At 48.6% G+C, this 25,093-nt stretch overlaps 1 protein-coding gene across 2 annotated transcripts in view; it reads left to right on the top strand.

The window, feature by feature from the left end:
- LOC147421346 (exostosin family protein) overlaps positions 1 to 24,607 on the top strand; it is a 149,287-nt gene extending 124,680 nt beyond the window's left edge. The window contains exons 8-15 of one of the 2 annotated variants that reach the window (XM_086504018.1): positions 5,851 to 5,964; positions 6,061 to 6,308; positions 22,660 to 22,740; positions 22,824 to 23,055; positions 23,486 to 23,584; positions 23,699 to 23,813; positions 23,885 to 23,959; positions 24,207 to 24,607. In XM_086504018.1, coding sequence (XP_086360144.1) covers positions 5,851 to 5,964; positions 6,061 to 6,308; positions 22,660 to 22,740; positions 22,824 to 23,055; positions 23,486 to 23,584; positions 23,699 to 23,813; positions 23,885 to 23,959; positions 24,207 to 24,232 — 990 coding nt within the window. In that variant the 3' untranslated portion in view covers positions 24,233 to 24,607. Of the gene's footprint in view, positions 1 to 5,850; positions 5,965 to 6,060; positions 6,309 to 22,659; positions 22,741 to 22,823; positions 23,056 to 23,485; positions 23,585 to 23,698; positions 23,960 to 24,206 lie in introns of both variants that reach the window. The other variant, XM_086504017.1, reaches the window with a different exon arrangement.
- Positions 24,608 to 25,093: the final 486 nt, after the last annotated feature.

Genomic DNA, 25,093 nt, shown 5'->3' with positions numbered 1-25,093 from the left:
GCCTGTTGTGACAGTACGTCGCCCCCCCCTACTCGTGGCTGGACAGCGCCCCCCCCCCCCCCCCCCCCCCCCCCCCCCCCCCCCCCCCCCCCCCACCAAAGCCCGCAGGTGCATTACAGGGCAGATAGCGGGCAGTCACACCTGAAAATTTTTCGAAAATTTTTCAGACCTACAAAATTTACTCAGACCTGCAGAATTAGAAAATACAGAATTTACATTTACATTTTTCACGAGTTGCAGACCTGCAGGGAAATTTCAGAATTTCAGAAGTACATAAATTTCAGCATTGACAGAAATTTGCAGAAAAGGAAAATCTCAAAAATGTACGATTGATATGGAGGGATGGTGGAAAGAAAAGGCAAACCTTCTTCAAATGTTTCTCAACGAAGGCGCGCAGTGGAAGAAAGAGAAAGAAGACCTGCACGCAGAGCTACAAGCACTTAAGGCGGACTCCCAAGCACTTAAAGAAGAGGTCTCAGCTCTCAAGCGAGAACTTGCTGATAGAGCGAGCAGTGGACTAGAGGAGGGGGGATTCCAGCCTTCGGTAGTAGAGGAAATCAAGGTCATCAAAGAGCAGGTACGGATGATCAAAGAGGAGGAGAAACAAAAGATGGTAAAGACGTCTTCGTGGATGGATGTGATCTCGAAGACGCAAAAGAAGGCGGATGAGGCTGAGAAGTGGATAGAAGTCGTTAAGAAAGGCAAAGGGAAAGATACCACATATGTCACCACTCCTACAATCATCAACATGACTCTAGAGGAAGAACAACGAAGGAAAACTAGAGCTTTGCATATAAGAGTAACCGGTCTAAAAGACCGAGATGAGGTGGAAGGGGAAGTTGATGAACTTCTCCGCATGATGGGTAGTGAGGCTACTCATACAAAGGCATGGAGGGTGGGGAAGAAGACACAAGGCAATGAGGAGACTTCAAAAGGGAGAGCTCTAATCATCTGTTTCCCATCCATGGAGGCAAAGAAGGACTTCTTGAAGAAGCGTCCTACACTAAAGAAAACAGGCATATTTCTTGGAGATGACCTCACTCTCACACAGCTTGCGCATATGAGAGAGGTAATGCCAGAGATTCAAGCGGCAAGGGAGAAGGGAAAGACGGCCTTCTACAGAGATGGCCGGGTTGTGATTGTAGAGCGGCGCTCCACATGACGGTGCGAGACCCATGGGACCACCCTCAAAGTTGCCACGTGGAATTGTAATGGATCTATGCGACTTGATGTGGGCGCCTTTGAGGATAGTTTTAGGGGAAGAGACATTGTCTTCTACTCTGAGACACATCAGGCCCTTGGCCAGTCTATGCCTCACATTAGTGGATATAGATGGGAGACTGCCTATAGACAGGAGACACGATTAGAGTGCAGAGGGCGAGGATCAAGAGGAGTGGCAGTGTTATTCAGGGAGGAGTTGCAGCCATTGATACATATAGCCCGCAGAGATGAGCAAGCTAGGTACATGTGGGTGAGACTGAGAGCAGAGACAGATAGATATCTTTACATTGCTATTTGCTACTTTCCCAGAAGACAGTCCCCTTTCTCTATTTTGGATGATGACATATGGGAGTTCTCTAGAGATGGTGACATCATCATTCTAGGGGATTTCAACGCTAGGACTGCCCATCATCAGACAATATTTTATGATACTTCAGAGGAGATGCTGAGAGATCTGGATGCTGCAGAGACAGGCCTATCCAGACTATCACAAGATGGAGAACACACTGAGTATGGACTACACTTGATAGACATGGGGACGGCACATGGATTGGCCATCTTGAATGGCCTACAGAGATTTCCCGCTTCAGGGGGTTTTACATGCTTTCCACACAGACATGGAGCCAGCACAGTGGATTATGTCATGGCACAGCCGAGCCTCATCTCTAGTATCCAGGATCTCACGGTTGGACCCAGACCTGTTGGTGTGGCAATGGATCATGCTCTTGTGTCAATGACCATCTCTTTTCAGTTTAGTGTAGCACACAGGCTACGGACAGTAGCCCCTACTCGCTACACCTTCACGCGGGAGACAACCTCTGTATACATAGATGGGATCTACAGACGCCTATGCACAGAGGAGCCAGGGCGACCTCTGGAGGAGCTTACTACTATATTGACAGAGACACTACATGATACAACAGCAGAGGCATACCCACATACCCAGTCTGAGCAGAGATGCCGTTCGGGGAGCATGTCCCAGAACAATTGGTATGATGAGGAATGCCGGGACACTAGAGCTAGACTTCAGAGGGAGGTGCTTTTGGGGGACATCACTCACAGACAGTCACAGATTGACTTCCGATGCCTAGTGCGGCGGAAGAAGAGGGCATTTTTGGCTCAACTAGAGCAGGATCTATATCAGCTGTTCTTGAGTCAGGACTCATGTGAGGCATGGCGCCTCTTTCAGGAGCACTCTTCCCTCCCTGCCATCACTTCTACAGAGGACTGGGGCCAATACGCATCATCTCTGTACACAGTTCTTGAGCAGCCCCCCCTTCCCGCCCCTCCCGATCCATGCCCACACACATGTGCTTTTTTCACCGCGGAGATGGTGAGGAAGGCCATTGACAGGATGAGGACTGGGAGAGCATATGATCATGATGGTTTAGTGGCTGAGCATTTCACGCATGCCAGAGATGTACTAGCAGAGCTTCTAGCAGTGATGTTTAACCGTGCCATGTGTGAGGGCTTGCCGGATACTTGGAGCCTATCTACCATTGTACCTATCTTCAAGTCAGGAGACCCTATGGAGCCTGGGAATTATCGCACTATCATGATTGGACACACATTGGCACGGTTGTACACATCTATTCTTGAGCAGCAGCTGAGTAGATGGGCAGAGAGGGAGGGGATACGCACAGCCGGGCAGGCATGGTTCAGGAGGGGTTTTTCTACTCTTGACCATATCTTGACATTGAGAGCCATCATTGAGGAGGGTAGATCGCATGGGAGACGGATCTATTGTAGCTTTGTGGATTTCCGCAAAGCATTTGACACAGTGCCTAGAGCTAGATTGATGCGCAGATTACAGCAGATGGGAGTACCCACAGAGCTCATTTGGAGGGTCATGGCATTATACAGGTCAGTAGTGAGGCAGGTACGCACCTCAGAGGGTCTATCCACACCGATTCACTCCACTATTGGGGTGAAGCAGGGCTGCCCGCTCTCTCCTACTCTATTTGGTATGTATGTGGATGAGGTTTCTGACTACATTGAGAGAGATGGTGATAGAGGTGCACAGCTGGCAGGGACATGGATTCCATTATTGTTATATTCTGATGATATTGTGTTGATCTCCGACTCTCCGGAAGGGATGCAACGTCACTTGGATGCTTTGAATAGGTTTGCTCAGGAAAGTGGTTTGTCCGTCAACCTTGGTAAAACCAAGGTCATGGTATTTAATACCACCCCACAGTGGATCAGGAGATCAGCGCCAGCATTCACATACGGCCAGGAGACTGTGGAATATACAGAGGCGTACACTTACCTTGGAGTGGTTTTTAGTGGGCCAGCATTTTCATTGAGGAGGGCAGCAGACACTAGACTGACCAGAGCCCATGCAGCATTGGGTAGATTGGAAAGGATGTGTTCACAAGTTCAGTTTCAGGAGCCTCGGACGAAGCTCTGGCTCTTTGACACTCTGGTGGCTTCTGCATTGCTTTATGGAGCTGAGATTTGGGGACCTTCATTAGATCATCATGGGAGGACAGGCCGCAGTGATGGATGGGGGGACATGGAGAAGCCTCTGATCTCTATGATCTCGCGGCTCATTAGAGCCAAGGCCTTAGTACCACGTGCTATTGTTCGAGCAGAGCTAGCTGCCCCCCCCCACTAGTGGTTGAGTCGCTCACCAGATCGGTCTCCTTCATACACCGCATGTGGGAACTTCCCAGAGATAGATATGCCCGCCTTGCACTTGAGTCCTCTCGACAGTTAGCCATGCAAGGAGATACAACATGCTGGTATGGGGAGATGACATCATGGTTTCAGGCGCATGGGTTCAACATAGACAGATTGCCTCCCTTCCAGTACTCACTGGATGCACCCTCTCTGACTCTTACACAGTCCGAGATCACCGGGCTCATCTGCCAGGACTTGACTCAGCTAGACACCAGGAGGACATGGATACAACCAACACAGGAGCTGGGCACGAAGATGGCTTTCTACAGAGAGCATCTCCTCCAGCTTATGGTTGATGGTTTTGTGACGAGGCCCAGATACATGGACACCCACTTGTCTCATGGGATAAGATGCGCTATCGACCAGATACGTACATCTTCACACCAGCTGCGGATCAAGACTGGGAGATACATCGGAGTACCAACAGAGGCTAGGACATGCCCCTTGTGTGACATCGAGCCTGAGACAGAGTTGCACTACACATGCCGCTGCCCCGTCTACTACGAGATACGAGGCCGCTTCCATTGCTTGTTCAGAGAGGGCTTTGGACCATTCTATAGAGTCATGCAGTATGAGGATCAGAGATGCTTGGGTTTGTTTTTGCTTGAGCTACGCAGACACAGAGAGAGCCTGATGAGAGGAGAGGCTAGCCAGTCCCAGAGACTGATCACAGATTTCTTTAGAGCTGCCACTGGACACCCGGAGGAGTTACTACCACAGCAGAGCTCGTCGCCTCACACTAGAGGCACACTAATCGACCGAGCGACTGAGCTGGGAAGATCCAGACGCCCACGACTGTGGAGGACTACACAGCATCGGCGGAGGCTTCATCAGAGGATTCGGATCACTTTGGCTCGACATGCACGACGCCCGGTCAGACTACTGACCATGGAGGAGATTGATGAGATCCGCCAGCGACCGATGCTGGATCTCTTGTGATCTAGCTCTCCCAGCTAGCTGCTTAGTTCACACCTAGTAGTTTAGGATTCCATAGTATTTTATTGTGACATTTGTCATTTCATTTTTGCCATACTCTGACTTTGTATCAGATCCACCACATTGTAACTTTCTGGTCTCATAGGTCACTTTGGCCTTTTAAAGACGTTAATATAACATTTCATTTCATTTCTGTGTGTGTGTGTGTGTGTGTGTGTGTGTGTGTGTGTGTGTGTGTGTGTTTTTATGGGGTATGTAGCATGTAGGAGAGTTTGTCAACATTATAATGAAAAGGTAATGTAGCTTACATGACACATGCAAATTTCAAGGATTTTTTTGCTGTGAAGGGGCTTTTGGATCGGTTGGTTGTTTACTCCAATGCCGAGGGAAAATGTGGGAGGTATGATGAAATCGAGCAAAATGTACTTTGTAATGGTGCTTCAGGAGGCCAGCTTACATTCTGGCATCCAGTTATCTCAGCCCAGGCATCATCCCATTAAAATTTCATTGCTGACTTCCTTCTTGCAGCTAGGCGAGCCTAGGCCAGCATGTGCCACCCTTGTGCTTTTCTTCATCCTCCTGTTGAAAAGAGAAGGTAGGGCTTGTTAGCCCAAACTTATTGCTTCTTAGCTTATAGTTTCATGATTTGTTTTCCTTTCCAGCGTTGGTGTTAGAGACAGTTATTCCTGCTCCATGAAATTCGACTGTTATGTTAGTTTCTAGAGTCTCTATTCCATGAGTATCTCTACAGCAGAAAAAGGATAAAAATGTGCATAAATATTGCCATGAGCACTGTCATGACTGTGTGAGGCGGTACGGCTAACCACCTTTCCTGAAGGCTCGTACTGTGGCCAAATTTTACAAGGGCATGCACACCCTGCTTACAACCTTGGAGAGGGCGGGGGGGAGTGGGTGTGTGGGTGCTTGTAAGGATTGATGTAATAGATCGCCAGTTGCAAGGTAATTCCAGTGGCTTTGCATTGTGTAAAATGTGCTATTTTCCTGTGGCAGAACTTCATGGGTTTGAGGAGCTATTTTACACTGGACTTTTATAGAAGAGCCTATTTACATATTAGTCAGAGCTACCCTTATTGGAATCGGACTGCTGGGCGTGATCATATTTGGGTAATGTTAATTGTTTCATAGTACATAGCTTCTTTTTGCTCTTTTTTGTCTTCGGCCTTCTGGATGGAGTGACTAAGGGTGCCTTTATCTCTGCAGTTCTTTAGCTGGGATGAAGGAGCATGCTTTGCACCCAAAGAGATCTGGAACAGTATGATGCTTGTACACTGGGGAAATACAAACATTAAACATAATCATTCAACGACAGGCTACTTTGGTGATAACTGGGATCATATACCAATCTCTGAAAGAGGCAGTCATGCCTGTTTTGACCCTCAAAAGGATCTTGTTTTGCCTGCATGGAAGGTCCCAAATCCTGCTCTTATCACAGAAAGGTTTTGGGAAAGGTAGAAGTACAGTAATGCCATGGCTAGTTATGGTTATCTCGAGTTTCTTTGCTCACAATGTGGTTATTAAGAGGGCGATTTCTTTTAGAATGTAAGCAAAGATTACACTCGATAGGGCCGAATGGCTCTCAACAAAATTACATTCATGAGATTGTACAAGGAATAGAACAATTATATTCATGTTAGAAAACTCTCTTATATAGGGAGTCGAAGCCTTTTGACTTTCCAATTCCTTTAGTCATGCATTGCGTTCTATATACACCTTATGGTTATTGAGTAGTTTGCAACTTGTGCACTACCAAATACTACGTAATTCGCTAGTTTAAAATGACAATTTTGAGTTGCATCACCAATTGATGCAGCCTTAAGTCCGTTAGGCTAAAGTGATGGTTATATCATCGTGATGGGATTGAAACTTTTCTATAATTTGCTACTTTCCATCGATCCTAAAAGGTATTCTTAATGGCTTCAAAAAAATTAAAAGTAAAAAACTCAAAGATTCCAAAATATTCAAAAAAACCTAGGCTTAGTGTAATCCCACTAACAAATGGGGGGATTACACTAAACTTACATAGTGAAGTCCTACCGATATGATTTCATGACCTTACCTAGCACAAGGAAACTCTACCTACATAGTGCAGGGAAATTCTAAAGAGAAGGAAATGCTAAAAGAAAGGTAATGGAGAAGAAATGCACTCGACCACTTCTTTTATATGGAGATGAAGTGTCTTTTGACTTCGTATTTTGATGGGCTTTTCATTTCCTATGACTTTTCATTTTCATGGGGCTTTTGGTTATCTATACTTACCCTTCACTTATGCATTTGAAATGTTTTAAAAGAACTTTTATTTTTCTGAGATTGGGGGGCCATATTTGGACTATTACATTCTTAAATGAGCGCTTGTAATCCAGGTGCAAATGGACTTCAAGTATTGAGAGAGAAATGAAATGTTATATTAACGTCTTCAAAAGGCCATAATGACCTATGAGACCCGAAAGTTACAAAGTGGTGGATCTGATACAAAGTCAGAGTAACAAAATAACCTACCAACAGTACAAAACAAAGATATATACTATGGGGTCCTAAGCTGGTCGATGTGAGCCAAGCAACAAACTAAGCAAAAAATGGGCGGCTTGTTGGGATAGCTGAATCACAAGAGATCTATCATCGGTCGTTGGCGAATCTCATCAATTTCCTCCATGGTTAGTAGTCGACCGGGCGTCATGCATGCTTGGCCAGCATGCTCCGAATTTTCTGTCGTAGCCTCCGTCGATGTTGTGTAGTTCTTTGCAGTCGCGGGCACTTGGATTTCCCCAATTCAATCGCTCGGTCAATCAGTGTGCCTCTGGTGTGAGACGAGGGGGAGCTCTGCTGTGGGAGTGGCTCTTGCGGCTGTCGCGTGTCTACTCTGAAAAAGTATGTGATCCGTCTTTGAGACTGGCTAGCCTCTCCATTCATCAGGCTATCTCTGTGTCTGCGCAGCTCGAGCAAGAACAAACCCAGACATCTCTGATCTTCGTATCCCATGACTCTTGAGAGTGGTTCAAAACCCTCTCTGAACAGGCAATGGAATCGGCCTCGTATCTCGTAGTAGACGGGGCAGCGGCATGGATAGTGTAGCTTTGTCTCAGGTTCCATGTTACACAAGGGGCATGTCCTGTCCTCTGCTGGTACTCTGTTGTATCTCCCAGTTTCAATCCGCAACTGGTGAGAGGATGTGCGTAACTGGCCAATAGCACATCGTATCCCATGAGACAAGTGGGTATCCATGTATTTGGGTCTCGTCACAAAACCATCTTCCATAAGCTGGAGAAGGTGGTCTCTGTAGAAAGCCATCTTCGTGCCCAATTCCTGTGTTGGTTGTATCCATGTCCTCCTGGTGTCTAGCTGGGTCAGGTCTTGGCGGATGAGCTTGGTGATCTCTGACTGTGTAAGAGTGAGAGATGGTGCATCCAATGAGTAATGGAATGGTGGCAGCCTGTCGATGCTGAACCCATGTGCCTGAAACCATGATGTCATCTCCCCATACCAGCATGTTGTATCTCCTTGTATGGCTAACTGTCTAGAGGATTCAAGTGCTATGCGAGCATATCTGTTTCTAGGAAGTTCCCATGTGCGGTTTATGAAGGAGACTGATCTGGTGAGCGCCTCCACCACTAGTGGGGGGGCCGCTAGCTCTGCTCGGATAATGGCTCGCAGTACTGATGCCTTGGCTCTAATGAGCCGCGAGATCATAGAGACGAGAGGTTTCTCCATGTTCACCCAACCGTCTGTGCGACCCGGCCTCCCGTGGTGATCCAGTGAAGGTCCCCATATCTCGGTTCCATAAAGCAATGCTGAAGCCACCAAGGTGTCAAAGAGCCAGAGCTTCGTCTGTGGCTCCTGAAACTGAACCTGCGAACACATCCTTTCCAATCTACCCAATGCTGCGTGGGCTCTAGTAAGTCTGGTCTCAGCTGCTCTTCTGAGTGAGGATGCAGGTCCGCTGAAAACCACTCCAAGGTAAGTGTAAGCGTCTGTGTACTCCACAGTCTCCTGGCCGTATGTGAATGTAGGTGCTGACCTCCTGATCCACTGTGGGGTGGTATTAAACACCATAACCTTGGTTTTACCCAGGTTGACAGACAAACCACTTTCGTGGGCAAACGTATGCAAAGCATCCAGTTGACGTTGCATTCCCTCTGGGGATTCGGAGATCAACACTATGTCATCAGCATATAACAAAAGTGGAATCCATGTCCTTGCCAACTGAGCACGTTTATCTCCATCGGTGTCAATGTAGTCAGAAATCTCATCCACATACATACCGAAAAGAGTAGGAGAGAGCGGGCAGCCCTGCTTCACCCCAATAGTGGAGTGAACCGGTGTAGAAAGTCCTTCCGGGGTGCGTACATGCCCTACTACTGATCTGTACAATGCCATGGTCCCCCAAATGAGTTCTGTGGGTACTCCCATTTCCTGTAGTCTGCGCATCAGTCTAGCTCTTGGTACTGTGTCGAAAGCTTTGCGGAAGTCCACAAGCTACAATAGATCCGTCTCCCATGAGATCTGCCTTCCTCGATGATGGCCCTGAGTGTCAGGATATGGTCAAGAGTAGAGAAGCCCCCTGCGGAGGAAATCACAGGGGGAGGGGACTGCTCATGAAAGAGCCGCCACGCCTCACGCGAGTCCTGACTCAAGAATAGATGATATAGATCCTGCTCGAGTCGAGCCAAAAAAGCCCTCTTCTTCCTCCGCACCAGGCGTCGGAAGTCAATCTGTGAGATTGTCTGTGAGTGACGTCCCCCAACAACACCTCCTTCTGAAGTCTGGCTCTAGTCTGGCGGCACTCCTCATCGTACTAGCTGTTCTGAGGCATGCTCCCTGATCGGCGGCTTTGCTCAGGCTTGGTGTGTGGGTATGCTTCTGCTGCTGCCTCATGTAATGTTTGTGTCAGTATAGTAGCTAGCTCCTCCAGAGGTCGCCCCGGTTCCTCAGTGCATAGGCGTCTGTAGATTCCGTCCATGTATACAGAATCCGTCTCCCGTGTGAATGTGTAGCGAGTGGGGGCTGCTACTCGTGGCCTGTGTGCTACATCGAACTGGAAGGAGATGGTCATCGACACCAGAGCATGATCCACTGCCACCCCGACCGGTCTGGGCCCAACTGTGAGATCCTGGATACTAGAGATGAGATTCCGCTGTGCCATGACATAGTCCATAGTGCTGGCTCCATGTCTGTGTGGGAAGCATGTAAAACCTCCCGCAACAGGATATCTCTGTAGGCCGTTCAAGATGGCCAATCCATGTGCAGTGCCCATGTCTATCGGGTGTTGCCCATACTCAGTATATTCCACATCGTGTGATAGTCTGGAAAGGCCCGTCTCTACAACATCTAGCTCTCTTAGCATCTCCTCTGAAGTATCATAAAACACTGCCTGGTGATGGGCAGTCCTAGCATTGAAGTCCCCTAGGATGATAATGTCACCATCCCTAGAGAACTCCCATATGTCATCATCCAAAATAGAGAAAGGGGACTGTCCTCTGGGTGATGCATAAACTGATGTACTCGGGGGAAAGTAGCAAATAGCTAGATAGAGGTATCTGCGTGTCTCTGCTTTTAGTCTCACCCACATGTACCTAGCTTGCTCGTCCCTGCGGGCTATGTGTATCAATGGCTGCAGATCCTCTCTAAATAACACTGCCACTCCCCCCGAGCCCCGCCCTTTGTGCTCTGAGCGTGTCTCCTGTCTGTAGGCTGTCTCCCACCTGTATCCACTGATGTGTGGCATGGATTGCCCAGGGGCCTGGTGTGTCTCAGAGTAAAAGATGATGTCTCTTCCAGTAAAGCTATCCTCAAAAGCTCCCACATCAAGACGCATAGATCCATTGCAGTTCCAAGCAGCTATTTTGAGTGGTCCCATAAGTCTCGCACCGTCATGTGGAGCGTCGCTCTAGTATTACCACTTTTTCGTCTCGATAAAAAGCGATCTTGCCTTTTTCCCTTGCGGCTCTAATCTCCGGCATTACTTCCTGCATATGAGCGATCTGCGAGAGGGTGAGATCATTCCCGAGAAAGATGCCAATCTCTTTAAGAGTTGGTCTTTTCTTCCAGAAGGACTTCTTCGCTTCCATGGAGGGAAAACGGAGGATGAGTGCTCTTTCTTTTGAGGTTTCTCCACTGCTTCCATTTTTCTTTATGTTGCCCACTCTCCATGCCCTTGTGTGCGTCGGCTCATGAATCCCCATCAAGGCTGTGAGTTCTTTTACTTCTTCGTCCACATTGCCTTTGTCTTTAAGACCGCAAATTCTCACATGTAAAGCGCGCACCCTTCTCCTCTGCTCCTCCTCAAGTGTCTGATTAATGATGTTGCTGGGTGTGGACGTGGGCGTTATCTCCTTGCCTTTCCCTTTCTTGGCCACCTTGATCCATTTCTCGGCTTCGTCCGCCTTCTGTTGAGTTTTGGTAAGAACATCCACCCAAGAAGTTGTCATTTCTTTGTGCTGCTCTTCTCCCTCTTGGATGGCCCATACTTGCTCCTTGATCGTGTTGATTTCTTCGATTACTGAGGGTTGCAGTTCGCCCTCTTCCAGTGTGTTTCTTGATTGTGCTTCGGCGAGATCTTTCTTGAGTGACGCGATCTCTTCCTCTTGGGTCGTCACTTGGTCTTCCAGCGTGCTTATCTTGCTCTCTTGGATCAACACGCGTCCTTCGAGCATGTTTATTGTACCCCAGAGATTGCGGTTCATCTTGGTAATGGTCTTTGTCATTTCCTCTTTGCATTTTTGAATGGCATTCTCCAGGGGGTCAGCTTTATCGTTCATCTTCCTCATGCTTGATCGCCGTCCGCAAGGGGGGGGGGGGTTAGATGTACGTGTGCACCCACACTAGCAAGGAGCGCGGCAGCTGGGCGAGTGGGGGAGCCGTCCGCAAGGGAGAAGACGCGTGTACACCCACACTAGCGGCGGGCGCGGCGAGTGGGGGAGCGTGAGGCGATACGACTAGAGAGGGGCGTCGGTAGTTACAGACGGGAGAGAGGGGAAGAGAGGGGGGGGGGTTTAAGGTATGGTAAAGAGAATGGGGGAGGGGGGGGGGGGGTTTATTAAAAAATAAAATAAAAAAAAAATTAATTTACTTCGTACGCGTAGAAGAAGGGGGGGATATCCTACGCGTTAAAACATTTTTTTTTGGGGGGGGGGGGGGGGGGGGTTTGAAACCCTACGCGTAGAGGAAGGGGGAGGGACATCCTACGCGTAACATGCGGGGAGGGGGGGGCTGGCCTACAGAGGGGGGTGCAGCACACGAACAGGGCAGGGCAGCGGGGAGGGCAGGGCGACGGCGCGCGGGTGCAGGGCAGGGCGAGCGTGATGGTGTTGCTCAGGTAGCGAGGGGCAGAGGCGGGGGGGCAGTGAGGCGGGCGCGAGGGTGCAGCGCGAGGGGCAGAGGCGGGGGGGGGCCAGGGCGGCAGCACAGTGCGGGTAGCAGGGCGCGCGCGCGAGCAGCAGAGGAGCAGCAGGAGAGAGAGAGAGAGAGAGAGAGAGAGAGAGAGAGAGAGAGAGAGAGAGAGAGAGAGAGAGAGAGAGAGAGAGAGAGAGAGAGAGAGAGAGAGAGAGAGAGAAGAAGAAGAAGAAAGAAAGAAAGATTTTTAGCGTCTATGTCAGGCCGAAATTGGCCTATGAGACAAATCAAATGTACATGGTGTGTATGTCATCCGTCTATCGGAAAGACAAATGAAACAAAACTGATACAAAACTGAACTCAATGTAGGTAGTGGGGTATCTGAGGAGGGATGGAGCTCTATCTCTAGGGGTATATGCATGTCTATATGCTCAAGGTAGTACAATCATGAGAATGCATCAAGCTATCTAGCTCCATCTTGTACTAATGGGGGGATGTAAGATGTGGTACATGGGCGGGGCTGGTGCCAAGGCTACCCGGATGAAAGCTGTCGGGTCGGCCCTCATCTGAGCTACTCGCTCCTCAGTGGCACGATGCTCCCGGGCTCGGATCTCCTCGATCTGTCGGTGGGGGGAGCTCGCGCCCCTGTAGCCTGTGGCTCGTGGTCGTCGTCTAGCTCGGCTCACCTCCGCCTGTGGGAGTGTCACTCCCCTCTGAGTGTCTGGTGAGGGAGGGGCGGCAATCCTCTGAAAGAAGTCTGTGAGCTGCGACTGTCTCCCCTCTGTCTGTGTAGCTGTGTGTGGCTGTAGTAGTGTGTCCCGATGGCTCTGTATCTCTAGTAAGAAACGTCCGAGTTGTCTCTGATCTCGAGAGTCCATGATCTCTCGGAGAGTGGGTTGTCCTCTGAATAAGGCCTCATACCTGCCTCTGATCTCAGTGTATGCTCTGCATCTACATACAAAGTGCTCCTCACTCTCCACCTCCTCTGTGCAGGCTCTGCAGACTCGCTCCTCCCTGGGAACACCAGTATGTCTCCCGATCTCAATCTCTAACTTGTGTGAAGCCACTCTCAGCTGACCAATCGCCACCCGTGAGCTATGTGGCATATATGTGTCCATATAGCGTGGTCTCTGTATGAACCCCCCAGACAATATGGTGAGAAACTGGTCTCTGTAATCTGACATCCTCGTCCCCAAGCCAGGTGACTCCCAGACTCTCCTAGTGTATAGCTGCCACAGATCCTGTCTCAATACCAAGTTCCTCTCACTGCGAGAGAGGTGAACATATGGTGAGTGGGGGTCGTACTGGAATGGTGGTAGGCTCTCCATGTCAAGACCGTGTCCCTCAAACCATGCTCTGACCTGTGAGTACCATGCTCTCTCATGCCCACTCTCTGATAGCTGTATAGCTGCCTCAAATGCTCTACGAGTAAGTCTGTCAGGAGGTAGCTCTCTCATCCTCTGGATGAAGCAGATTGTCTGGAATAGTGCCTCTACAACCATAGGTGGTGTGGCGAGCTCGGCTCTAATAATGTCATGTGGCACTGTCTTCTTGCTGCGGAGCAAGCGTGAGATCATACATACCTGTGGCCTCTCAAGCTGTGTCCACTGGTCAGCTGTCAATCCTGGTGCCCATACTGCCGCCGAGTACATCAGGGCCGGGGTGACTAAGGTGTCGAAAAGCCACCCCTTCGTGCGGGGCTCCTGAAAGTGTGCCTGGTGGCATCTCCGCTCTAGCATGGTCAGAGCTGCATATCCTCGGGTGAGCCTGTCAGCAGCAGCCTGCCTCATAGTGAAGGGTCCTGGTAGGCTGGTGAATGTGATGCCAAGGTAGACATAGGAGGTGACTACATCAACCTGTCCTCCTGCTGCTGTGAAGGTGGCAGCGCTCCTCACTGCACTGGATGTGTGAAAGATCAAGCTTGGTGTTTTGCCAAGGTTCACAGTCAACCCCCTGTGTGTGCTGAATTCGTCCAAGGCCTCAAGATGGCGTTGCAAGCCCTCGGGTGACTCTGAAATCAACACAATATCATCAGCATATAACATGATGTGGACTGGAGTACCTGCCAAGTCGCTCCCCTCTCCCCCTGCTCGCAGTATGTAGTCGGAGATCTCGTCGATGTAGAGCCCAAAGAGTGTCGGGGAGAGTGGGCATCCTTGCTTAACACCAATGGTGCTAGCAATGGTCTCTGAAAAACCTCCTGGGCAACGAACTCGACCCGTCACCCTCTCGTAGAGAGCATATATGGCCCAAATCATCTCTGTTGGTACCCCAATGCTGTGAAGGCGCTGGAAGAGTCTCTCGCGTGGGACTGTGTCAAAGGCCTTGCGGAAATCCACAAAGCAGTAGTAAAGCCTCTTCTTCCGCGCCTTTGCCCCATCAATGAGGCAGCCCAGAACGAAGATGTGATAAGTGGTGGAGAAAGCTCGTCTGAAACATGCCTGGCCTGGAGCTCGTAAACCCTCGGTCTCTGCGTAGCAGCTGAGCTGTGCCTCAAGTACTGCTCCATATAGCTTGGCCATCGTGTGGCCAATCATGATAGTCCTGTACTTCCCTGGGTCCAGGGTGTCGCCAGATTTGTGGATAGGCACTATGGTGTGCTGTGTCCACTCCTCTGGGAAGCCCTCCCCTATAGCCCGGTTGAAGACATGTGCAATCAACGGGGCTATAGTGGAGGCCGCATAAATGATGTGCTCACTCTATAATCCAGTATGGTCAGCTGATCGTCTGTGCTGCATGCGGCGTATGGCCCTCTCTACCATCTCTGTTGTAAAGAAGGAGGAGCACGTGGGGCGTGGCCCGTGTGGCTGTGGGATAGGAGGCTGCCCTGGCACCTCATCAAGTCGCTCTGCATAATCATGCCATATCTGTGGATCCTCAATAGCTGTAGTCAGACGTGGCTCGCGCAGGGTGCGCCATGCCGTCGCGCTATCCATGCTCATGAATAGGCGGTATAGCTCAAGCTCCTATGCCTCTTCGAATGCTCGCCGCTTTTGGCGTGTCAGCGTCTTCATATGCCGTCTGGCCTCTCTCTCTGTGATCTCTCCTAAGGCTCGCCGTGCACGGAGGCGTCGGTATAGCTCTCTGCACTCATCATCATACCAGCGGTTCTGAGGCATAGTCCCGGGAGGGGGAGTGCGTCCTGTGTGAGTGGTGTGTGGAAAAGAGCTAATAGCTGAAGTGTGGAGAACGGAAGAGATATGTGATGTGAGAACTGAGAGTGGTGTGGATGGGTGGAGGAGGCATAGGCCATGCTCGACCTCGGCCGAGTAAAGAGGGGCTAGCTCATGTGTGAAATGGATGGTGGTGTGTGGAGTGTGTGCTGTGGAGCTGTGTGGGATGGTATCTCCGATGATGGAGAAAGAGAGGTATGTGTGGTCGGCTCCGATGGGTATGGGTGGAATGGTGAAGGATGTGATAAGGTGTGTAGCCTCCCTGTGTCCCAGAATATAGTCGACTGTACACCCCCCTCCCTCGGTAACTCCATGTGGCATACAAGTCAGGCCCCCTGAGGTGGGCCACTGGGCCATCCCGTTATAAATAACGAGACGGTGCTGGGAGCCAAGTCGAAGTAGATGTCGTCCGTAGGCTGTGACTGGAGCTCTGTCTGCTGTATCTCTCATAGTAGCCTCCTCATCTAGAGTGTGTAGTGCCTCTGGGTCCTCGTGGTCATATGCCTCACACTGCTCACTACGCGTACGAGCATTGAAGTCTCCCATAAGGAAGACTTCACCCAGTGTGGAGTACTCCATAATCTCCTCCGTGAGGCATGCGTACGGTGACTCCTCCTCAGTAGGGGCGAATCTGGAGCCTGTGGGAGCAAAGTAGCAAAGGGCAATGTAGACGATTCTGTCTCGTGAGAGCTCGAGGCGAATCCACATGTAGCGGGCCTGTGGGTCCCGGGCAACAATCTGTAGTCTAATGTGAAGCCCCTATCTAAAGAGTATGGCCACTCCTCCTGAACCGCGAGTGGTGTGCTGGCGCATACATCCCCGATGTAGAGACTCCCACTGGAATCCATGTATCCGTGGTAGCCCTCTCTCTGGGCTCTCGTGTGTCTCTGTAAGTAGAATGATGTCTCGACCTCTCATCACCTCCTCAAGTCTCTCTGGGTGTGTCCATAGGTCTACATTGCAATTCCAAACCGTGACATGAATCTCCTCGTGTGTCCCACAGGCCGCGAGTCTCTATGCGATGGTCTTGCCATCAATGATGACCCTGCCATCTCGATATACTGCCTTCTTCCCTTCTTTGCGGGCTTGGTGGACTCTAGGCATGCACGCCCGACGGTGATCTTGTTGCATCTTTGTGAGGTCATCATCAAGATAAATCGGGGGGCCTTCTAGTCCTCTCAAGATGACCCTCTTTCGGAGGAAAGAAGTTCGAGACTCCTCGGAGGCGAATTGGAGGATGAGAGCTCTCTTCTTTGGATCTTTGCCGGCTCTCCAAACTTTGGAGAAAGGGATCTCTTCTTCCTTGTATCCCACTTTCTTGCATAAAGCTTTCCCATCGCTCTCGGGTGTAGACCCTTCTTCTTCTTTGATGCCGGTCACTCGCACATTGAAACGGCGAGCTTGTTGCATCTTCTCCTCCTCGATGGTTGTGTGTACGATGAGTACCTCATCTTTTTGGGCTTCCTCTCTTGCTACCTTCTTGATATTCTTTTTGACCACTTCGACCCATCCTTCTTTGGTGGCCTCTAATTTGTCCTCAATGCTTGCGGTGAGGGCTTTGGTGATCTCCTCCTTGAGGGCTTCCTTAGCCTCCTCTTTAATCTCTCCTTCCTCGGGGGTGAGGGATGTGATGGAAGCATGAAGGAGATCGATTTGTGCCTTCATCTCTTCTTGCTCTTTCCTCCATCTCTCCCTCTCCTTCTCGTTCTCCCGTTCCCTTCTCTCCTTCTCCTCTTTGAGGTTTTGGATTTCCGCTCTCATGTCCTCCTTCCCTTCGTTCCATAGCTTGATGAAGGTGGCTTTCTCCTCCCTCCATATCTCTCTCTCCATCCACCATTCTTTCATGTCCTTCTCCAATTGTGCAAGCCTCTTGTTCGTGAGCATGAAGGTTGTCTTCATTGTCGATGTTGGCGTCTTGATGATGGGGGAAGACATGGTTGTCTTCGAAGCTACCCTCTCTTCATATTGTGAAGAAGAGGGGAGAAGGGGAAGAGAGGGAGTACGTGTGTGTATGCGTGTAGTGTGTGTGTGGGTATGTATCCGTGTGTGTGTGTGTGTGTGTGTGAGAGAGAGAGAGAGAGAGAGAGAGAGAGAGAGAGAGAGAGAGAGAGAGAGAGAGAGAGAGAGAGAGATGGCTGCGTGATGGGGAGCGAGGAGGGGCTGCGTGAGGGGGAGGCTGGAGGGGGGCTGCGTGAGGGGAAGAGAGGGAGTACGTGTGTAGCAAGGAGAGGCAGTTCAGTAGCAGCAGCAGGTTGGTATAACAGCGGCAGCAACAGGCGGGTACTGGGCGCGCTGAGCAGGTGGGGTGACACAGCAGCGCGCAGTACAGCAGTAATGTGCCTGGAGCAGCACAGCAGCAGGTACGCGCGCTGGTGCAGCAGGAGGAGGGCGCTGGTGCAGCAGGAGAGAGAGAGAGAGAGAGAGAGAGAGAGAGAGAGAGAGAGAGAGAGAGAGAGAGAGAGAGAGAGAGAGAGAGAGAGAGAGAGAGAGAGAGAGGGTAATATTAAGGTCTTCAAAAGGCCAAAGTGACCTATGAGACCATAAAGTTACAATGTCGTGGATCTGATAAAAAGTCCAAGGAACACGATGACAAAATGACAAAATAAAATACTATGGAATCCTAAACTGCTAGGCATGAACTAAGCAGCTAGCTGGGATAGCTAGATCACAAGAGATCCAGCATCAATCGCTGGTGGATCTCATCAATCTCCTCCATGGTCAGTAGTTTGATTGGGCGTCGTGCATGTTGGGCCAGAGAGAGAGAGAGAGAGAGAGAGAGAGAGAGAGAGAGAGAGAGAGAGAGAGAGAGAGAGAGAGAGAGAGAGAGAGAGAGAGAGAGAGAGAGAAAAGAAGAAGAAGAAGAAGAAGAGATGACCAAGCTAACTTTGATTGATTGTCTGGGAAGAAGAAGAAGAAGAAGAAAAGGGGGGGAGAGAGAGAGAGAGAGAGAGAGAGAGAGAGAGAGAGAGAGAGAGAGAGAGAGAGAGAGAGAGAGAGAGAGAGAGAGAGAGAGAGAGAAATGAAATGAAATGAAATGTTATATTAACGTTTTCAAAAGGCCAAAATGACCTATGAGACCAATCAGTTACAAAATAGTGAATCTAATACCATGTCTGGGTACAAAAGAACTAGAAAAGAACTAGAAGTGGAACAAAATACTACTACTACTACTACAATCTAAAACTACGTGGGTGTAGCAGCTGATACAATAGGTACCCGGTAAACTGGATGTAACAGTGTGTGAAACAAAGATGGAAGAAATGGTGAGGATCCATCCTCATCTGCACTCTGGATGTCGAGAGAGTATGGCTCGAATCTTCTGTTGTAGTCTCCGTCGATGCTGTGTAGCTCCTCTCCTCAGTCGCGGTCGTCTGTATCTCTGTAGCTCCAATGCTCGGTCGATGAGAGTGCCAGTAGTGGTCGAATGAGTGTGGGACGAGCTCTGCAGTGGTGGCTGCTCCTCTGGCTGTCCCATATCTAGTGAAAAGAAATCTGTAATGTGTCTCTGGGACTGCCTCTCTCTAGCTCTCCCCAGTAAAGTGTCTCTATACCTGTGTAACTCAAGTAGATATAGTCCAAGACATCTCTGATCCTCATAACTCATGACCCTAGATAGAGGACCAAAACCCTCTCTGAATAAGCAGTGGAAACGCCCCCGTATCTCATAGAACACTGTGCAATGACATATGTAGTGCAACTCTGTCTCTGGCTCTCTCTGGCATAATCGGCATATCCTGCTGTCTGCTGGTATCCCTCTGAATCTACCGGTCTCAATCTCGAGCTGATGTGAGGATGTGCGTATCTGACCAATGGCACAACGCAAACCATGAGACATATGTGTGTCCATGTAGCTGGGTCGAATCACAAACCCATCTCCTGTGAGGTGGAGAAGATGCTCTCTATAGAAAGCCATCTTTGTGCTCAACTCCTGAGGCGGCTCTATCCATGTCCTCCTGGTGTCGAGCTGGATCAGGTCCTGACGAATGAGTCTAGTGATCTCCACCCGTGTAAGAGACAGCGAGGGTGCCTGAAGAGAATACTGGAAAGGGGGCAACCTGTCCATGGTGAAGCCATGCGTCTGAAACCATGAAGTCATCTGTGCATACCAGCATGAAGTGTCCCCCTGTAGAGCTAACTGTCTGGAAGACTCAAGGGCCAATCTAGCATATCTGTCTCTAGTAGTATCCCATAGGCTGTGCACAAAGGACACTGATCTGGTAAGCGCCTCAATCTCCATGGGGGGGGCAGCTAGCTCTGCTCGAATGATCGCGTGAGGTACGGAGGCCTTGGCTCTAATCAATCGGGAGATCATAGATACCAAGGGCCTCTCCATACCTCTCCAACCATCCTGGCCTACAGAAGGTCCCCATACCTGTACCCCATACATCATAGCTGAGGCTACTAAAGTATCAAAGAGCCATAACTTTGTCCGAGGTTCCTGGAACTGAACCTGCGAACACATCCTCTCCAAGCCTCCCAAGGCCGCATAAGCTCTGGTCAGTCTAGTCTTTGCTGCTCTCCCCAAAGAAAACCTCGGCCCAGTGAAGACTATCCCAAGGTAAGTGTATGCATCTGTATACTCCACAATCTCTTGACCATACGTGAAGGTCGGTGCCGATCTCCTGATCCACTGCGGTGTGGTGTTAAACACCATGACCTTGGTTTTACCAAGGTTTACAGACAATCCACTATCCTCTGCAAAACTGTGTAATGCATCCAACTGTCGCTGCATACCCTCTGGTGAGTCAGAGATCAAGACAATATCATCAGCATATAACAACAATGGGATCCACGTCCCTGCCAGCTGGGCACCTCTATCACCCTCTCTGTCAATGTAATCAGACACCTCATCAACATACATACCAAATAGAGTAGGAGACAATGGGCAACCCTGTTTCACCCCGATAGTGGAGTGAACTAAGTCAGATATCCCCTCTGGGGTGCGTACATGTCCCATCACTGATTTGTATAAAGCCATAATCCCCCAAATCAACACTGTGGGCACCCCCATCTCCTGCAGTCTGCGCATCAGTCGAGCTCTCGGTACCATGTCAAATGCTTTGCGGAAATCCACAAAGCTACAATAAATCCGTCTCCCATGTGACCTGCCCTCCTCAATGATAGCTCTGAGTGTCAGAATATGGTCAAGAGTGGAGAAACCCCTCCTGAAACCTGCCTGTCCCTTTGCCCGTACACCCTCACCCTCTGCCCAGTTACTCAACTGCTGCTCAATAATGGATGCATACAATCGTGCCAGTGTGTGTCCAACCATAATAGTGCGGTAATTTCCAGGCTCTGTAGGATCACCTGCCTTGAATATAGGCACAATAGTAGACAACCTCCAAGTCTCAGGTAATCCCTCACACATGGCACGATTGAACAACACTGCAAGAACCTCCATCAGCATATCCCTAGCATGTATAAAGTGCTCCGCTACTAGACCGTCATGATCGTAAGCCCTCCTGGTCCTCATCCTGTCAATGGCTCTCTTTACCATCTCAGTGGTAAAGAAGGTGCTCGTAGGTGGACATGGCTCTGTAGGATCTGGAAGGGGATCCTGCCCAGGAACCGTATATAACGATGTCGCATACTGGCCCCACACATCAGGAGAAGTAATCACTGGGGGAGGGGAGTGCTCATGGAAGAGTCGCCATGCCTCGCCTGAGTCTCTACTCAAGAACAACTGATACAAGTCTCGCTCCATCTGGGCCAGGTAAGCTCGTTTCTTCTTTCGCACAAGGCGCCGGAAAGCAATCCGCGATTGTCTGTAGGTGATGACTCCTAAATGAAGATCCCTCTGAAGCTGGGCTCTCATCTCTCTGCACTCCTCATCATACCAACTATTCTGGGGCATGCTCCCAGAATGTCGCCTCCGATCCGGTTGAGTGTGTGGGTATGCCTCTGATGCTGCATCATGTAGTGTCTCAGTCAATAAAGTAGTGCACTCCTCTACTGAGAGGCCTGGAGCAACTGTGCATAGACGATCCCAGATCGCCTCTGTATAAACCGAGTCAGTCTCTGGTGTAAATGTATAACGGGTGTGTGACCTGCCTCCTGATTTCTGGGCTGTACTAAACTGAAAAGATACGGACAGTGTCAAGAGAGCATGATCCACTGCTACGCCCACTGGTCTGGCTCCCACCGTGAAATCCTGAATACAAGGAATAAAGCTCGGCTGTGTCATAACATAGTCCACTGTACTGGCCCCATGTCTGTGTGGAAAGCATGTGAAGCCTGCTGCTCCAGGAAACCGCTGTAAGCCATTAAGTATGGCTAGCCCATGTGTAGTCGTCATCTCCGTGAGGTATCTCCCATACTCAGGCTGCTCTCTGTCATGTGAGCATCTGTCAAACCCCAGCTCACCCACATCCAACTCTCTAAGAATCTCATCTGAGGTGTCGTAGAAGACTGTCTGACAGTTGCCCGTTCGAGCATTGAAGTCTCCTAGGAGGATGATATCACCATCCCTAGAAAACTCCCATATATCATCATCTAGAATTGAGAAAGGCGACTGCCCTCTGGATATAGCATATACTGACGTACTGGGGGGGAAGTAACATATAGCAATATATAGAAATCGACCTGTGTCAGCTCTCAGCCTCACCCACATGTATCTAGCCTGATCATCTCTCCGTACAATATGTAGTAGTGGCTGTAGCTCCTCCCTAAACAACACCGCTACTCCTCCTGAACCTCTACTCCCATGCTCAGATCTCGTGACTGTTCTGTGGGCTGTCTCCCATTTGTATCCCACCACATGTGGCAACAGTTGGCCAGGGGCCTGGTGAGTCTCTGAAAAGAAAACAATGTCCTTGTCTCTGAAACTGTCCTCAAAGGCACCAACATCCAACCTCATAGACCCATTACAATTCCAAGTCGCCATCCTCAATGTGGTCCCATAGGTCTCGCACCGTCATGTAGAGCGCCGCTCTACAATCACCACCCGACCATCTCTGTAAAAGGCCATCTTCCCCTTCTCCCTTGCCGCTTGAATCTCGGGCATTACTTCTCTCATATGCCCGAGATTCAAGCGGCAAGGGAGAAGGGGAAGATTCAAGCGGCAAGGGAGAGAGAGAGAAAGAAAGAAAGAAAGAAAGAAAGATTTTTAACGTCTATGTCAGGCCGAAATCGGCAATCGGCCTATGAGACAAATCAAATGTACATGGTGTGTATGTCATCCGTCTATCGGAAAGACAAATGAAACAAAACTGATACAAAACTGAACTGAGAGAGAGAGAGATGACCAAGCTAACTTTAACTGATTGTCTGGTTACATCTGACAAAATTACACTGGTTGCAGACCGAGGAGCAGAAGGAAAACCCTGTTTTATTTCAATGGCAATCTTGGGAATGCTTTTCAGTATGGCCGTCCAGAGCAGAGGTACATATGTCTTTCATGACAGCTTTATGTGAATATGGGGCTTTACTTATGTAACACACTCACGTATGCTGTGGTTCTTTCAGGTATAGCCTGGGACTACGACAAAAACTTGCTGAAGAGTTTGGTTCTTCACCTAACAAGGATGGAATGCTGGGAAGGCAAACCACAAAAGATGTGACAGTGACAAACCTACGGAGCAACCATTATTCTGAAGAGTTGGCAAGCTCCAAATTTTGTGGCGTACTTCCAGGTGATGGCTGGAGTGGCCGTATGGAGGACAGCATTCTACATGGCTGTATTCCGGTCATCATTCAGGCAAGAGAAGATCGAACTGTTTGTTTTGTTACCCTCCCAATGCTCAATGGGATCAACTACATTTGACAAATCAACTGCCTTTGGACTTGTAATTTTGGCCTTGAGTGAAGCTCAATAGTAAAAATTGGGTGTGAACAAAAATCTGAGTTTATTGTTGTATATGTAACAGGGATTGTGTTATTTTGCTTCCAAGGCTTCTACTTCGCTATGGCATGATTCACTTTTTCTTTTTGTTACGCACCTCAAAGCAATTTTCACCTTTGGTATAGGACGGATTCACTTGCAACTGGGCCAAATGTTCCCGGCCTAATCTACAAGAAGCTTAACATATGAACTAGGAAGAATCATGGTTTCTGCTTATTGAGTGGCTTTGATTGAGTTTAACAGACTAGATACGGTACCAAAATTGATAATGTTGCATGTATTGCAGGATGGAATACAGCTTATTTATGAGAATGTATTGAACTATTCACAGTTTGCTGTACGCATCAAAGAGGATGAAATACCGCAACTCGTGAAGATCTTACGGGTAGACTCTCTTGCCTGTTTGTTTTAGGGAGAGTGACAGCATCTATAAATTTCTTTTAGCTAGTTGTGTATTTGCACATTGTTCAACTGTTCACTTTTTCGTGTGTTTTGTAAGGCCATAAACGAGACAGAGCTAGATATGAAGTTAAATGCTATTCAAGGACTTTGGCAAAGGTTTTTGTATCGTGATGCTATTCTTCTAGAGGCACAAAGACAGGAGGAGGAATTTGGTAAAACCAGTGTCTGGGGAAAAGCATTTTCCACTCTTCAAGATGATGATGTCTTATCAACTGTTCTGCAGGTGTGTCATTTCTTTCTTTTCCAGGTTTGATTGCACCTCGTGCATGGTATTCCATGGTCATAACAAATCAAACAGGTATAATGATTATTTACCCACCCACCTTTGCGTCAAAATGTAATTGCATCAAAGCAATATACCCATATACACATGTGAAAGATAAGCTAGTATATCCCCCCTTGTTTTTTATTCTTTCAAGCCTATGAGGGTGTATGTACAAGATACAACGAAACCTTATCTTTTCTGTGTCATTATGGCACTTCTAATGCTCAGATGATCTTATTGTTCAAAAAAGACATTAAGTCTTTTTCAATTTTCCCCACAGGTCTTGCATTACAAGCTGTACAATGATGCTTGGAGGCCACAAAGTCCAAAGCAAAGAACAAAAAGACATTCTTTACCTCAAGATTGTGAAGTCAGATAATTAAAGGTTTACTCCTTACCTGCAAAAGTTAAACAGTCCTCTAGATTAGTGTGGAGTGTGAACTGTGAGCTCCCTTGAGGACTTTCTTCGACATTCTTTGAAAGCAATCCCATTAACATTCTTTTACAAAAAGGCAAGCAATGTAATGTATCCTACTTCAGAGCACCATGTAAAAAATCCACTCAGGGAGTCGGCTGTGCTGTAAAGGCTTCATCATAAGAGAGTTGTTCTTTGTGATCAAGTGCCTACCTCTTTTTGTTTAGTTCAAATCGAAGTTAAACTGGTCTCCTGCTAAATGCAATTCATAATCTTTTTTCAAAGGTTAAGTAAGTCTCTTTATAGTGTGTCTTGTGCCAATGTTTTAGTCCTTATAGCTCATAAGTTTCTCAGACCTGTTGATGTGGTGAGCAAAGTTGCTCATTTGTTTTTGCTGAGTGAGTCTCCTAGGAGCGATCTTCCTCTTTGTACTCGCAACTCTTAAGGAGACATCTTCCCTCGGACTACTAATATCTACCTTTTATGATAACACCCATGTTAAAACTAATACTGGCTACTAATTTACTAATGCCTACTAATACTAGTAATAGCTTCCTTAGAATTAGTAGTATTACTAATATGTGTTTTCTTTGGCACTATGAGCTTTGAGATTACCCTAACCTGTAAAAAACTTGTTTTGTAGCTTGACTTGCATGTTTACTTTTCATGCATCTTAAATAGGTTCACTTAGAGTATTCACCAATGATGCTTTTAATACTGCAACTACAGTTTTTGTACATAGCTCTAAGAGC

Source organism: Adiantum capillus-veneris, chromosome 28 (assembly GCF_014529385.1).
Source record: "Adiantum capillus-veneris isolate H3 chromosome 28, ASM1452938v2, whole genome shotgun sequence".
NCBI lineage: Eukaryota > Viridiplantae > Streptophyta > Polypodiopsida > Polypodiales > Pteridaceae > Adiantum > Adiantum capillus-veneris.
The sequence above is the reverse complement of the archived record's forward strand: the minus strand, read 5'-3'. Positions and strand labels throughout refer to the sequence as shown.